The 13727-nt window shown below is 35.4% G+C and overlaps 2 protein-coding genes across 2 annotated transcripts in view; both read right to left on the bottom strand.

Annotated features, from left to right (window-relative positions):
- The window catches only part of fwd (phosphatidylinositol 4-kinase beta fwd), a 51197-nt gene extending 44187 nt beyond the window's left edge, over positions 1–7010 (bottom strand). Inside the window, exon 1 of the mRNA XM_073083475.1 lies at positions 6329–7010. Within this exon, the coding sequence (XP_072939576.1) occupies positions 6329–6417 (89 nt within the window). The 5' untranslated portion in view covers positions 6418–7010. The remainder of the gene's footprint in view (positions 1–6328) is intronic.
- A 630-nt stretch (positions 7011–7640) lies between these two features.
- DCTN6-p27 (dynactin subunit 6) lies at positions 7641–9471 on the bottom strand. The gene is made up of 4 exons (XM_073083751.1): positions 9262–9471; positions 9010–9180; positions 8365–8537; positions 7641–8022 (listed from the first exon to the last, which is right to left on the bottom strand). The coding sequence occupies exons 1-4, from the start codon at positions 9270–9272 to the stop codon at positions 7802–7804; spliced, it is 576 nt and encodes a 191-aa protein (XP_072939852.1). The 5' UTR covers positions 9273–9471; the 3' UTR covers positions 7641–7801.
- Between the last annotated feature and the right edge of the window lie 4256 nt (positions 9472–13727).

Raw genomic sequence — 13727 nt, 5'->3', positions numbered from 1 at the left:
CTCTCAACAAAAAACAGCTCTGGATGAAAGCTGCCAAATATGGTAGGTGTAAGCATTGCAAACTACACGGGATGTGCGTGTCCAAAACTAGAAAAAGAAATGGATAGAATTATTGCACACTTCACAGAATGTTGCATTTTTATATGCGAATATTTTTATTAACCTTTTAGGTATTTCGACTCTCTCACGGGAATCAGACTGAGCCGTAGCGAAGCGTGACCGGGTTTAGCTAATAGAATAGGTATATAAGCATATTTTGTATGACTTTACAGCACATTCCTTACACAATGTAGCACAATGTACAATTACATAATTATGTTGGATGTCTAATACCACAGATGTCCTATTTAAGTTTGGTCATAAACATGGATAAGCTATTATGACTACTTAACATTGGGTACCTTGTATGTCTGTATGGTACTCTCATTTACTAAAAAAAAATATGTTTTATATAATTTGTGTGAAATGGCCTTTATCGTTATCCTTATGAGTATTATTAATTCGAAACGCTGATTATTTTTTATTTCAAGGCTTGGCCAATAAATTAATCGTCCTAACAGACACAAAGGAACAAAGTCTTTATCATTTAAATGAACACAGTGTTATTAATCCAGAAAAATAACAGATTTTAAGGGAATACTAAAACGAAATATTTAGGTATCTATAGATACATTATCGTTTAAACTGGAGAGCCGCGAGCACACCAGGCATAATTATACAAGTCGTATCAGCACGTCAGGAAATCGACGGGGCGTCGTTTTCCGGCGTCTATGCGCCGCTGTCCACTGCCCACTTTTACTTTCGCCCTCGTCCGTTCACCTGAGCGAGCTCGAAGACTGCCCCAGATTCCACAAGCGCGAGTTTACTTAAACCCTCCACTTCAATTATTTATTATCCCCGATACACGATAGAACGTACCTAATTAGAATTACTAGTAAATTTGAGTAATTTATTTTCCTCAACACGGTACCTAACCCATAACAGGTTCAATGTATTGCTTTGATTCGTGGTATTACGGTTTGTTTTATTCTCAAGTATATTTAAATGTCACATTGATAAAATAACATCTGTGATCAGCATTAAAAATAACGCAGCAGTCCTGGCGAGTCAGTCGCTTAATATATTATATGTGGAGCTGGAGACGCAAGTTGAAATAATATTTTATGTTGCTTTGCCACGCCTTACAAATAGGTAGACATATTTGTCTAGCTTTAGCGGCGCTTATTTCCGCAGCGCTTTGTAAGTACAACGATTTAAAACTGAAATATGTTTCAGATGATGTAGCAATAGAAAACACTATCTTCTAACAAAACCTTCAGTATAATGAAAAATGAAAAAAAGAAAGTTTTTGAAGCATTATCATCCAATGTCGTTCACATCAAGAACATACAGAAAATTATTCTAGGATATCATAACCTCTTTGAATATATCATTGGATTACTCATCGGTATTCCCGCAAGAATCAACGCTATACATCGACACTGAATTTACATGTTGTAAACTAACAAGCCGGGAAAGCACATGACAATCGATACCCAGACGCCCTATGCATGTAGCACCCCTATTCCAATGGGGAAAATACTAAACGGGGAATTTTATTCTGTACGTAATTCCCAAATAACTTACATGCACTGAACGAATGACTGACACGGGATCAATAACCTACAAGGGCATGTACGTGCACAAAATGATTGTCCAGTAACTGCAACGTAAATACGTAATTTATTTAGGTGATTTCATAATGAAAATATTTATAAGTAATAGGTATATAATTAATATTAATCATGAGAGTTTTTCTGTCACTTCATTAAAATAAATCATTAAGTATTTGTTACAATTGGGCATAAATATTTATTGCGGTAGTTACCATTACCATTAAACATAGTACTTTAATGATTACGTATTTAATTGAGTTGAGACTGAGCTTTTGTTTCTTTGTTGGAAAAGATTTTATAAGGAGCCTGAAAAAATGTGTCTCTTTTCAATTATTTTAAAGCCGTGACCGTAATTTCCTCGCAAATCCCTCTGGTTTGCAAAGAGCGCAGTAGAGAAATAGAGTAGCGAGATGTCATTGAATTTTATATCTTAGCGACTATGACAAGATCCTAGTGGCAACTTTATTTATCAACGCCTACTGAATGCTAATTCTTTCAAAACAAATCGATAATCAAAATATGATTAATGTAACGGATTTAACGAATGAATGTCTTGAGAAACAACAGACTCGTAACCACAAGGTGTTAACTGGAGTAGAACACGACGAATAAACTTAACCGCATTCCAATAAAATTGAAGATTTCAAACTTATTACACGAAAATTGGTATGGAATTATGAAATTGATACTTTCAATTCCAATTAGTTTGTGAATTATTTTCAACCAAGCACTTGATGTAACCTACATGATTTTAGAAAGGAAATACCTAAGTACACGTATTATAGGAATGTAAAGTTATTAAAAGACGTCAAAATATTTTAGCGCACTGGTATTCCATTAAGTAAGATAACTATATCGAGTATTACGTCTCACACCATCATAACTATATTAATCTAACAGGAAGATATAAACCTATATAAACAAAGGGAGGTAAATGTGATCCTTCACAGCGAGTACGATTATAGAATCAAATTAATTAAATCTATTAACGATAATGTAAAATAGGCTGAAGCTTGTTTTCCTTGTATATAGAGTATTGATTAATCTTCAATAAATTCATAATAAAGATCTATGTCAAAGATACTGAATACGTATTTGTACGTATTGTACTGAATACGTATTGTACGTATTTGTACGTATTGCGTTTTCGATATTCCCAACATATTGCACGGATTCAAGGAATTTTAACGCATTTTACTACGATTTCACAAATAACGCGACATCGAAATGTGAATCCTTTCTACCTTGCAAATTCTTGCTTGCATCACAAAGCTGATATTGAATTCAAGGATGAGAAACACAAGGATTGTACATTCACAGAGATAAAAGCAAAAAACATATATAAAAAATTGACAAAACATGATTTTTTTTAACAGTTGAGCCTAGCGATAATGCGGACGTGCTCCCTGATGGAAAGTAGTCAACGTCGCCTATGGACATTTGCAACACCAGAGGAGTCGCCAATGCATCGTTCCTGCATTGCAGGCAATTGACGAATTTGTCTAAAATGAATGATTGCACCAAGTCTTCCAGTTCACATTCCAGTAAATTACAATGATCAATTATTATAATGCAAATTAGTCCAAATTCTCAGACCCTAAAGTTTACCGCGTGGGGTTGTGTAATTGGGAATGTACAAAACAAAATGTTTCGCCAAGGTTGTATTCAAACAATACTTCAAGGAAATGTAGGCCAAATGCCCACATGTTATCAATATTTTCATTGACCTTGGCTTTCATGCATTGGAATAATTATATTATATCTAATCCATTGAGACTGGCCACAATAGATCACCACTCAAACTGGCTTATAGGTTGGGTTTTTTCTATAAACCTATTATAGCAATAATTAGTTGATTCCGCAGATGTATGACTTACTAATTATTACATTTTAAGGCCTTGGTATAGATTACACCACAATAAAATCTGAAATTATTAAAAAGTATTTATCTGTCAATAGATTATAATAGTTAGTCCGATACGAGTATAAGTCATATAAAAGTTTTTTTACAACTACAAACTCACCTAATAAATCCTAGTATATTTATGAAACATCATCTTATTAAAATAAATATATTTGTGAATGTTACCTGAATCAATTATGTTTTTCAGACATTAGACAATCCCTTACAATCTACAACAATAATTATATGCCTAAAATATTTGTTATACCTAAAAGGAAAATTTACATATTGTATTTTCATAATAATATATATGTATCGTCATAACATACATAAGTACAGCAGCACTCTTTGCACCAATTTTTTTGGTCAAGGGCAGATTGAGTGTGTTCTACATTAACAGCAATTTAGTAGAGGCCTGAAAGTCATAAAATGTTCGATCATAAAAACTAAACATGCCTCTTTCATTTACCTTATTGTTGCTTCATTTTATGGCTCATAAAGAAATTTGGGGCTCTGATGACTTCATTCTTATTACTGCACTATTTTCTCTTCTTTTTTTAAAGTATTGCAAAATGGTTGTCATAGACTATATCATATATATATAATGTTGCGCTATGCATAACCATGTCTTCTGAACTACTCACTGTATTTAATCTGTGATAATGGATTGTATGGATTCACATATATGAAGAAAAACAAAGGTTTTACTAATTACAACTAATGTAATTACTAAACTAATATAGGGGAAAGAGCAATGACTTATAAAAAGCTACATTAAAGTAGAAAAGGCGATTTGGTCTATTAATTTGCAAATAAGTTTGTACATATGTGTTTTTTTAAGAATGTTTTTTTGGATTCATCATCATCAACCCATTACTGTCGCACTACTGGGCACGGGTCTCCTTTCACAATGAGAAGGATTAGGCCATAGTCCACCGCGCTGGCCAAGTGCGTATTGGTAGATTTCACATACCTTTGAGATATTTTTATTTTTTATATAAATCTCTAAGGTATGCAGGTTTCCACACGATGTTTTCCTTCACTTTTTTAACAAGTGATAATTAATTTGTAATGCAAAACAAAATTTTTAAAATCAGAGGTGCGTGCCTGAGATTTAAACCTCGGAACCCTCTATTGAGACGCCGCATTTCTTAACCACTAGGCTATCATTGCTTTTTGTTTTGGATTATTTGTTGAAAAATATAGAAAGTTTTGAATGCCAATTGTATTAATGCTATAAGGAAACATTTGAACTAAACAGGGACTTTACATGAAATGTTATGCTATACAGAACCAACAGTGTAAATCAGTATGAATATAATTATTTATAGCTCTAAGAATACTTTGTGGTTGGTTACAAGAGGTCTCTTGTGGTTAGTTTTATATAACATCATGAATACTGGAAAATACACTGCACTTCCTTGTCATAATGCATAATGATATTATCAATATAATCTATGTATATGATTAAGTAGATTGTTTATAATTACTACATAAGAATTATTATTTCATTGTATTTGCAAATGACCTTTTATATGATGAGATTTAAAGAATTTATCATGTAATCAAGTGTTAGCAACAAAATGAAATTTAAAACAGCAAAAGAATCAATACATTTGGTTCATTTATTACGCCTCTGAGTGATTACAAAATGCAATTATTTGCTAAAAAAAATCACCATATTACAGAAATAACCAGACATTATATTTCCTGCAATAACAAATGAGATAAGTGAATAGCGAATAACATTTGTAATATATCCACCCCCAATATCAGACTCTGAGAGCAATAGTATGATAAATTTGAGCCACCCAGGGCAAAAGTACAATTTGCTGTCATCTAGGAATAGGTACCCAAAAAAGGACTTGAGGATGAAAGAAAAGGTAATATTTGAAACCCAGAGAATATCATGCATGCTAGATGCAGGGCTTGCCTCTACTAATGAGGCATAATATAATATTCAAAATTTTACATTATGTTTATAGGTACATACATTCATCACTATATCTAAATTAGCAGTTATCTTTTTATCACCAGCTCTATTATCATTGAACTTTAAAGTAAGGAAAACAGTGTAATGAACTAGAAATAAACAAACAACTCAACAAAATGAATAATTACAGCACTTGAAGCCTTTCAAGTGGCCATTGTCAAACAGTTTCATAGCTTTCACCTGTTTAAGTTCCACAATTCCAATTTAGAATGCAGTGCATTTGAAACTGCATGTCCTAGATATTCAGCGATTTGTCTCAATACAATAAGATTGGACATGATGCCTGATTGTAAGCTTAAATTGGATAGTCTCCATTATCCAATTTACATGAGCATTCTATACTTGGCCTACTTTGGTACAACATTGTGCATTCCAATTCTGAATACAAATTTAAGGACAAATTTGAAGTTGTTATGTACTGAACATAACAACTTCAAATTTGGAGCATGATGATGATATAAATTGGGAAAAGCCAATTTCCACAAATATATATTTTTTATGAGTATGTGGAAACCGTCATATGGTAATATCATAGCACTCTAAAAGAGAAATTTCCAAAGTATATATTTGTAAGATCAGCACATCAATTCTTATTCATAAATGCTTAATACCAGTTCTTGAGCTATTGAATGCTTTGTTTTGTGCTCCTAACAATCGAGATATTGCAATAGAAAGGGACAAAACATTCGACAACTAACCACTCCTATTCAGGGTTTATGAATAAGGCGATAGTAAGTAATGTAGTATTGGAAAGTTTGTCAACAAAGTGAAACATACCTGAAGTCCAAACTGAGGTTTCTCTGGTGCGTCGGCGGCTTACTCCTGAGGTCGCTCCGGCTACCGTGGACTGGCACATCTTCCAACATACTCAGACACTTAGTGGACACAGTATACCCATAACAGGATCAACAAATGCAATCAAAGAACAAACAGCAACATGGCGCCGATTCAGTGCAAACGATATCCTTGCAACGGTACATCCAGCTTCAACGATAACGACTTTCTGTTTTATCTACTCACAGCCAATGTTCCATTTCTTGCTAATCCAAACCAGTTTATGACGCACAGTTTATAAAACACGACGAAACAAAACGAATTTATTCCAAAACATACGCGGTTGTATTAAAGTAATAAATACTAACTACAAAAATAGATAAACGTCCGATCGAGACAAGAAATATTTTTTTATTTTGTTGTCAGCGAAAAGTCACACACGATTGACACGATATGGATATTTTATAACGCACTCAGCGACACAGTTGACGGTTTTCCCAACTAAGTACACAAATGCCAAAATCGTGTCGCACAGAACCAAGGGTGGTTTTCAATTAATTATACGTATAGTAAGCGACACAAGGCTGGTTTTACCACAAAAACAACATAACATAACATTACTCTACTATAATAACTTCATTCATCTGAAACGCTACAGGCAGGAGACAGGACACACAATTACAATGAAATGTTGCCATGACATATTTTTAAAATACTACTAATTTTTATAATGTAATGTTTTTATAATTAAATAATAAAATTATAACGTAACTTTAGTCATATTATTTTTATGAATTTAAAGTTGTTAATGTTCCAAAAATATTAGCTAACAGCAACTAGGCTAAGACTGGAAATAGTTAAACTAAAGGAAAATGTATTACTTTTAATATTTTTATATTATTTACTAATAAATGTGTCTGGAAACTGTGGAAATCGTGTGTGGGATATACACTTTTATGCTTTATTAGATTAAAAAATAACCGTTTCGTTGGAGTCGAATACAGGCTCACATCTAATTTCATCGAATACATAAGGCTGGTATTTCCAGGCATCAGACTCACCATATATTGAGGATGTTACAATAACGTATTCATTGTACATAATTATGTAAACTTGAAAAGACTTGATCAAAAACTTGTAATTTGTATGCACTAACAAAAATTAAAAATCTACTAAAATGGTACAAAATTCTAAATAATTACAAGATAAACCTTAATGTTGCCACATTATTGACGCCTTCTTATTGTTTTGGTGATTTGATGTTTAGAATTTCAGATTAAAAAAAACGGAACTTTATGAGATGGAAAACACTGAATAGCTTGTTAAATAATTTATTAGCAAATCCTTAAAGATAAATAAGGGGTTTTAACATAAACTTCTATTACTTTTTATGGTGCTTGATACCTGTAGCAATACTGTGAAGATGATATACATATTAAGCATTATTTAGTAACAAATGAAATGGGTACAATTTATTCACGATTTAACGGAACCTTCTTGCAATTGGCGGGAAGGCTGTCTCTTATGTACATTAGGTTTCCGTAGCCTGTGGAAGTTGGGCATAACTCTGCTAAGAAAGTCTAGTTGAAGAAGTTGAGAGGGCTGCTTTTCCAATGCTTCCCTGATGTGATGGTCAGATCCCCAAATGACTGTGTTGTCTGGCAATGTCTGAGGGGCTGTAAGCCTGCATGCTGCACCTGAAAAATGCATGTATGATTTTGAATGTGGAATTCCAGAAGACCTTTGGAAGTTCCTAAAATTGTTCTTATTTACTAGTTTCTACTACTGTTCTTATTTGTTACGTTCTGTTCCGTATAAGTGGATAAGGCAGAAATATTAGTACAATAAGTAGTAGTGAGTAGCAACAGATCCATCCTCACATTAGATGGAAAAAAATTGTCTGAAAAAAAGTCTTAAATGTGTTTGAAATTTTTAGTATAAAAGTAAAATATCTCCTATAAACACTACCACATTTCTGAAACCAGAAAAAATTAACACTACTACTACTAACTAGGTAGATCTTAAGTAAGTTTCCTCACCTATAACACATCCACTTCCAATTTTGACATCAACACCAACAAATGACCTACATTCAAACACATTGCTCTCTCCAATGTGGCCACATGGAGACTCTAGTCTGCAGCCCACTTCAAAGACATTGTGTGCACCAATGAAAAGAGGTTTTGGAGGATTCTCCTGCTTGTCACTCTTTCTGTTGACATTATAGAAAAAATATAATTAGTAACGGTAAACATGAGATGTTACAATTTTCTATCCATTTATCTTTTATGACTTAGTATACAAAATAAAAAAGTTAAAGCTTTTTTATTTTGTATACTGTATTTGGTATGCATTTATGATACTTTAATTTACAAAAATATTATTATTTATTTTATAATTAAAAAAAAATGTGTGACAAATGAGCATACAGTCCACAATGTTAAGTTGTAATTGCTTGCAGTAATTTCTATGGCTACTGTTTTATTAGAGTTCTATTATTAAATTAGCTGAATATGATAGTGGGGCTGTTGCTGTTATAGTACAAAGTTTATACTGTCAAAGACTATAGTCAGCAACTTGTGATTAACTTCTAAGAATTTTTACCCAAATTTGCAGACTTCGATAAAAACCTAATTTTATGCAATAAACAAGTAACATTCCCATCAAAATGAACCTGAACTTACTTATGAATAATAGTAGAATATTCCTCTATTATACAGTACTCTGCAATAATAATAGGTCCGCCTTCAGCAATGATTGTCACTCTTGGATGGATAACTGTTCCACCACCAATAGTTATATCTCCTTCCAAGGTACAGTCCTCACACACAGTTGCGCCCGGCAAAATCTTAACACTGAAATTGAGAGACAATAAAATTGAATTAAAGAATAGTGACAAAATAAGCTTTAACATCAAATAAGAGAGTCATACTAACTTGTGAGACATGATTTATTGGGATACAGAGAAACCAATGCTCTGAAAAATATTTGTAGTATTTATTTTGATTTGTTAAAAAATGTATTTGTGTTTATTTGATCCTTTTCGGACAATTTATTTGTATATTTTATATCAAAGACCCTATTTCGAGTATTTACAGAAGTACGATATCAGTGACATTTATTGTGACACTCATGACATGGGTACATGACATCATTCTACATATGTCATCTTTGTCTTCAGTTAAAACTGCGTTCACATAACTGTACGTATTTTGCAGACAAAGGTTTTTTTTCTATCATAGCTTTATGGTACATAATTATGTTAGTAAATTATCGTTACTTGAATATTTTTCTTTAATAGCTAATTATTTTTCTATTTCTAAGACAAGGACTTTATATAAGAAAATGAAATTCTGGCTGTCAAAAAAAATGTCTGTTTGTCACACTTTGACATCATATTCAAAATAAGGATGTACGATAAAATGTTGAGAATCGATTTGTACGAAATCGATTAAGTTATGATAATTATTTTTCACTTTAAAAACAATTACATTTGGTGTGTGTTATAATTAGACGGATGTTATGCCTAAGTAATAGACTCGAGTATTATTTTCGGACTCTCATGAGGCCCAATTGCCTACATTGATGTAGCCTGCCTGAGTATTCTATTCATTACATTTTCTTCTTTTAAGAAAACTTTTTTTGGGAGAGATGAAAAAACGTAATCATCAGGCACTTACTTACTGGCTAATAAATATATTAAAGTGTTGAATAGTTTATGTTTTGGACATATTCCCATTTTTATTAATGTTTTTTTTTTTATTTATATAGATTTAATAAGTATAAGCTAAATAAACGTGTACTAACAACACATGGGCTGGGTTTAAAATAGATAAAAATAAGTTTTGCATGTTACTTAGGGGTATTGAAATTGATTACTTATTAAAAAATAAGCTAAGATACTTATGATATATATGTTTTTATTTTGAATTAAAAAAAAGAGACAACTCATAGATAACGACCGAATATCCAAGGTCGATTATTAATTAAACTAACTTGACCGTTCTTCCAAACCTAATAAAACATGAGAGTAGCGTACTTGACTTTCCGAACGTTTCCTATTCGTGGTCTCTGTCTTACCTATCTATCCGTCCCTTTCTAACGGTCCGGCGACCCTCTCTCACCGTGGCAGAGGTTTGCAGGTAGCTGCAATGCCTCTTGCGATCATTGGCGTCTTGACTTTCGATCTAAAACGGACGTAGCCCCAAGATATAAGAGATTATAGTGTTCAGTTACTTAATATTAAAATACAGTGATTATTACGGAATATATCTTGTGGTGAGTTTTTTAAATATTTTTTAAATTCTAAGTTTGTGGTATGCCTTATTACCACAATACTTTACAGTGGTCTTTGCATTAATATCAGTGAAAGGATTATTAATGTGTTGTTATAATCTACCCTCCAATAATTAATATTATTATAGCAATTTTTAACAAAGTGTATTTCAATAAAATGGTGTTACCATTCGATTCTAAATGCTTATTTTCAGTTTTCTTGTAGTTTTGGCCTGTTGAACTCACCTGGACTTTGGGCACCAAAACACAGGAGCCTTCGATACCAGCCGCAGACCCGGTGTATGTGCAACAACTAAGTGACATACAACGGTTCAACCAAGAAGAGTGGAACAATGTCAGATACGCCGATGTACAGAAGCTGTACGTCCGCTCGCCCGGCTTTACTGCTTTACAAGCTAATGACGAGATTAGGCGTTACGACGTATCACGTTCTGACGCTACCTTAGAGAAAGCATTTGCAGGAACCACTTACGCTCTTCTGAAGCAACGTGAGGCTTTACAAGCCGAATTCACGACGTTTTTGTCTTGGGTGAATGAACAAGGAGCATCATTATCGTACAACACGATTTATGATAAAATAAATGAAATATTCACCAACGGTGAATACGTTAAGGCGTATAACGATACCCTTCAAATAGTGTGTGGCCATAGGGCCGAAATTATACAGCGCAGGCGAGAGGCTACCCTGGCGTCTGTGAAGGATATTTACCATAGAAGTGCTTTTCGTAAAATACCCCCAACTATAAACAATTTGTTTGATGTGGACAAATTCAGCGCTTTGATAGAAAAGTTCGGTGGAATGAAAAATGTTTTCTGGCCTAATTATAAGGATCGCAAAACCCCTGCACCGCAGAACGATCCGAGCCCGTCTACCTCAGCCTTGCATCAACACGGCAATGCGACTAGTCGGCCCCAGAGCAATAGAGGTAACGCCTCAAGGGGTTCGTTCAAACGAAATTCGTTTCATAGCGGAAAGAGCTCTAGAGGCCATCATAACTACAAGTCCTCAAAAGGACCACAGTCCCGCTCCTCCTTATCCCACCGGGATCGGGGAAGTCGGCAACGTTCACAATTTTGACAATCAAAGCACATTTGTTGCCGGTCAGCTCACGTTTCACTACAAACAATGGCAACGCCTGGGAGCACCGGTGCACATCTTAAAGATGATAAAAGGGTATCATATACCGTTCGAGGCCAAACCCCCGCTATATATACCCAACTCTCGCAGCAGAATAACACAATCATCTCCAGAGATGGATATCATCATAACAAAAATGCTCAGACAAGGGGTACTCGAACCTGCGGACCTCTCTCCGAGCTTCATATCACCCATCTTTTTGAGGCCAAAAAGCGACGGCACGTCGCGACCCATTTTCAACCTGAAGCGGTTAAACAAATACGTACAACCAGAAAGGTTCAGACTAATAAATGTACAGCGAGTCCCCGACTTCTTGCAACCTTACGACTGGATGGCAAAATTGGACATTCACCAGGCCTACTTTCATCTCCCGGTTGCCACAGCTCACAGGAGATTCCTTCGGTTGTTGTACAAAGGAAAATTAATGCAAATGACTTGTCTGCCCTTCGGGCTAAGCACAGCACCAAAGTCTTTCGCGGCGATGACGAACTGGATCGGCGAACAGCTTCGCAATCAGGGGATTCGTGTCCTCATTTACTTAGACGACTTCTTCTTGGTTCACCAAGACTACCATCACTTGAAGGAGCATGTCAACTTGGCAATCCACACCCTAACAAACCTGGGATGGACAATAAATTTAGAAAAATCTATAACCTCCCCGAGAAGGTCTGTAGAATTCCTAGGCGTAATGTGGGACCCCTGGAAAAACGAAAAATATCTGCCACAGAGATCAACATGCAAATTGGAAAAACAAGTCTCAAAACTCCTACACATAAGGAAGGCAAATCTGGTCGAATTACAAAAAGTAGTTGGAACTCTGAACTTCGCCAGTTTTGTAGTCCCCAGAGGGCGTCTGCACTATCGCTACCTTCAAGAGCAACTAAACCTTACGTTGAAAAAGTCTTCAAGGTATTTACCCCTTTCGAAAGAAACGATGACAGAACTTCGCTGGTGGCTTCAGCACTACAAGGTCCGGTCCAAAATTCACGTACATGCCCCAGTGCATCATCTAGTGACCGACGCGAGCGACGTAGGTTGGGGAGCAATGCTGGACAACCAACCTCTCTCGGGCCAATGGACCTCGGAGGAAAAGTCCTTACATTCCAACCTGAAGGAGATGATTGCAATAGTCAATGTACTTCGCGATCATTGTCAACTCCTGAAATCCACAGCACTTCACATACAAAGCGACAACATGACAGTGGTCTCGTATATTCGGAACGAAGGAGGCACCAAGTCCAAAGCATTAATGGATTTAACACGCAAGGCGTTTGCGATCTTAGACGATTTCCAGATTCATGTCTCGATTTACCACATTCCTGGCCAATACAATGGTCATGCGGACAGGTTGTCACGACAAAAAATGACACCAGAGTGGCATCTCCTACCGGAGATCACACACAGAGTATTTGCAAAATGGGGGACACCTGTGGTAGATCTATTTGCCTCGGAACAAGCTCATGTGGTGGATACGTACGGCACTCTAGACAGACGAGACAACAAGGCGAGTATCTACGATGCTCTGAGCATCGATTGGAGTTTCAGTCTGGCTTGGATATTTCCCCCACCTTATCTAATGCCCAAAATATTGGCTCACCTCAATCGCGCTCGAGGAATTTATCTTATAGTAGCCCCACGCTGGGAAAAGGTATACTGGAGGCCCGATCTGAAACACCGGGCTCTATCAGCCCCGTTCACCTTGAAGAATCTCGACCGAGTTCTGATAGACGTGTCCACAGGTCTTCCTCCTCCAAATGTGAAAGAGATGACCCTCGAAATATGGCGATGTGGGGGTGGGATGAGCACCTGAAAAATTGGACTGAAGAGCAAAGAATATTACTTACATCTAGTTGGCGGCAATCAACCTTGAACACATATCGCCCTGCATGGAATCGATGGCTTAGTTGGACCCAACAGAACAATGTTAATAAATGCAAGCCCTCTGGATCTGACCTGGCTCGATTTTTA

The sequence above is a fragment of the Epargyreus clarus genome, unplaced genomic scaffold (genome assembly GCF_041222505.1).
Source record: "Epargyreus clarus isolate Ecla_fem2 unplaced genomic scaffold, WU_Ecla_fem_2.2 ptg000019l, whole genome shotgun sequence".
NCBI classification, from domain to species: domain Eukaryota; kingdom Metazoa; phylum Arthropoda; class Insecta; order Lepidoptera; family Hesperiidae; genus Epargyreus; species Epargyreus clarus.
Note: the sequence above shows the minus strand (reverse complement) of the source record. Positions and strands in the feature narration are given on the sequence as shown.

Excerpts from the sequence above, each read along its gene's own strand:
- DCTN6-p27 (XM_073083751.1), bottom strand. Across the intron at positions 8,538-9,009 it reads TATTCTACTATTATTCATAA|AAAGAGTGACAAGCAGGAGA; the intron begins GTAAGTTCAGGT and ends TAATGTCAACAG. Across the intron at positions 8,023-8,364 it reads TGGAAGTGGATGTGTTATAG|GTGCAGCATGCAGGCTTACA; the intron begins GTGAGGAAACTT and ends TGCATTTTTCAG.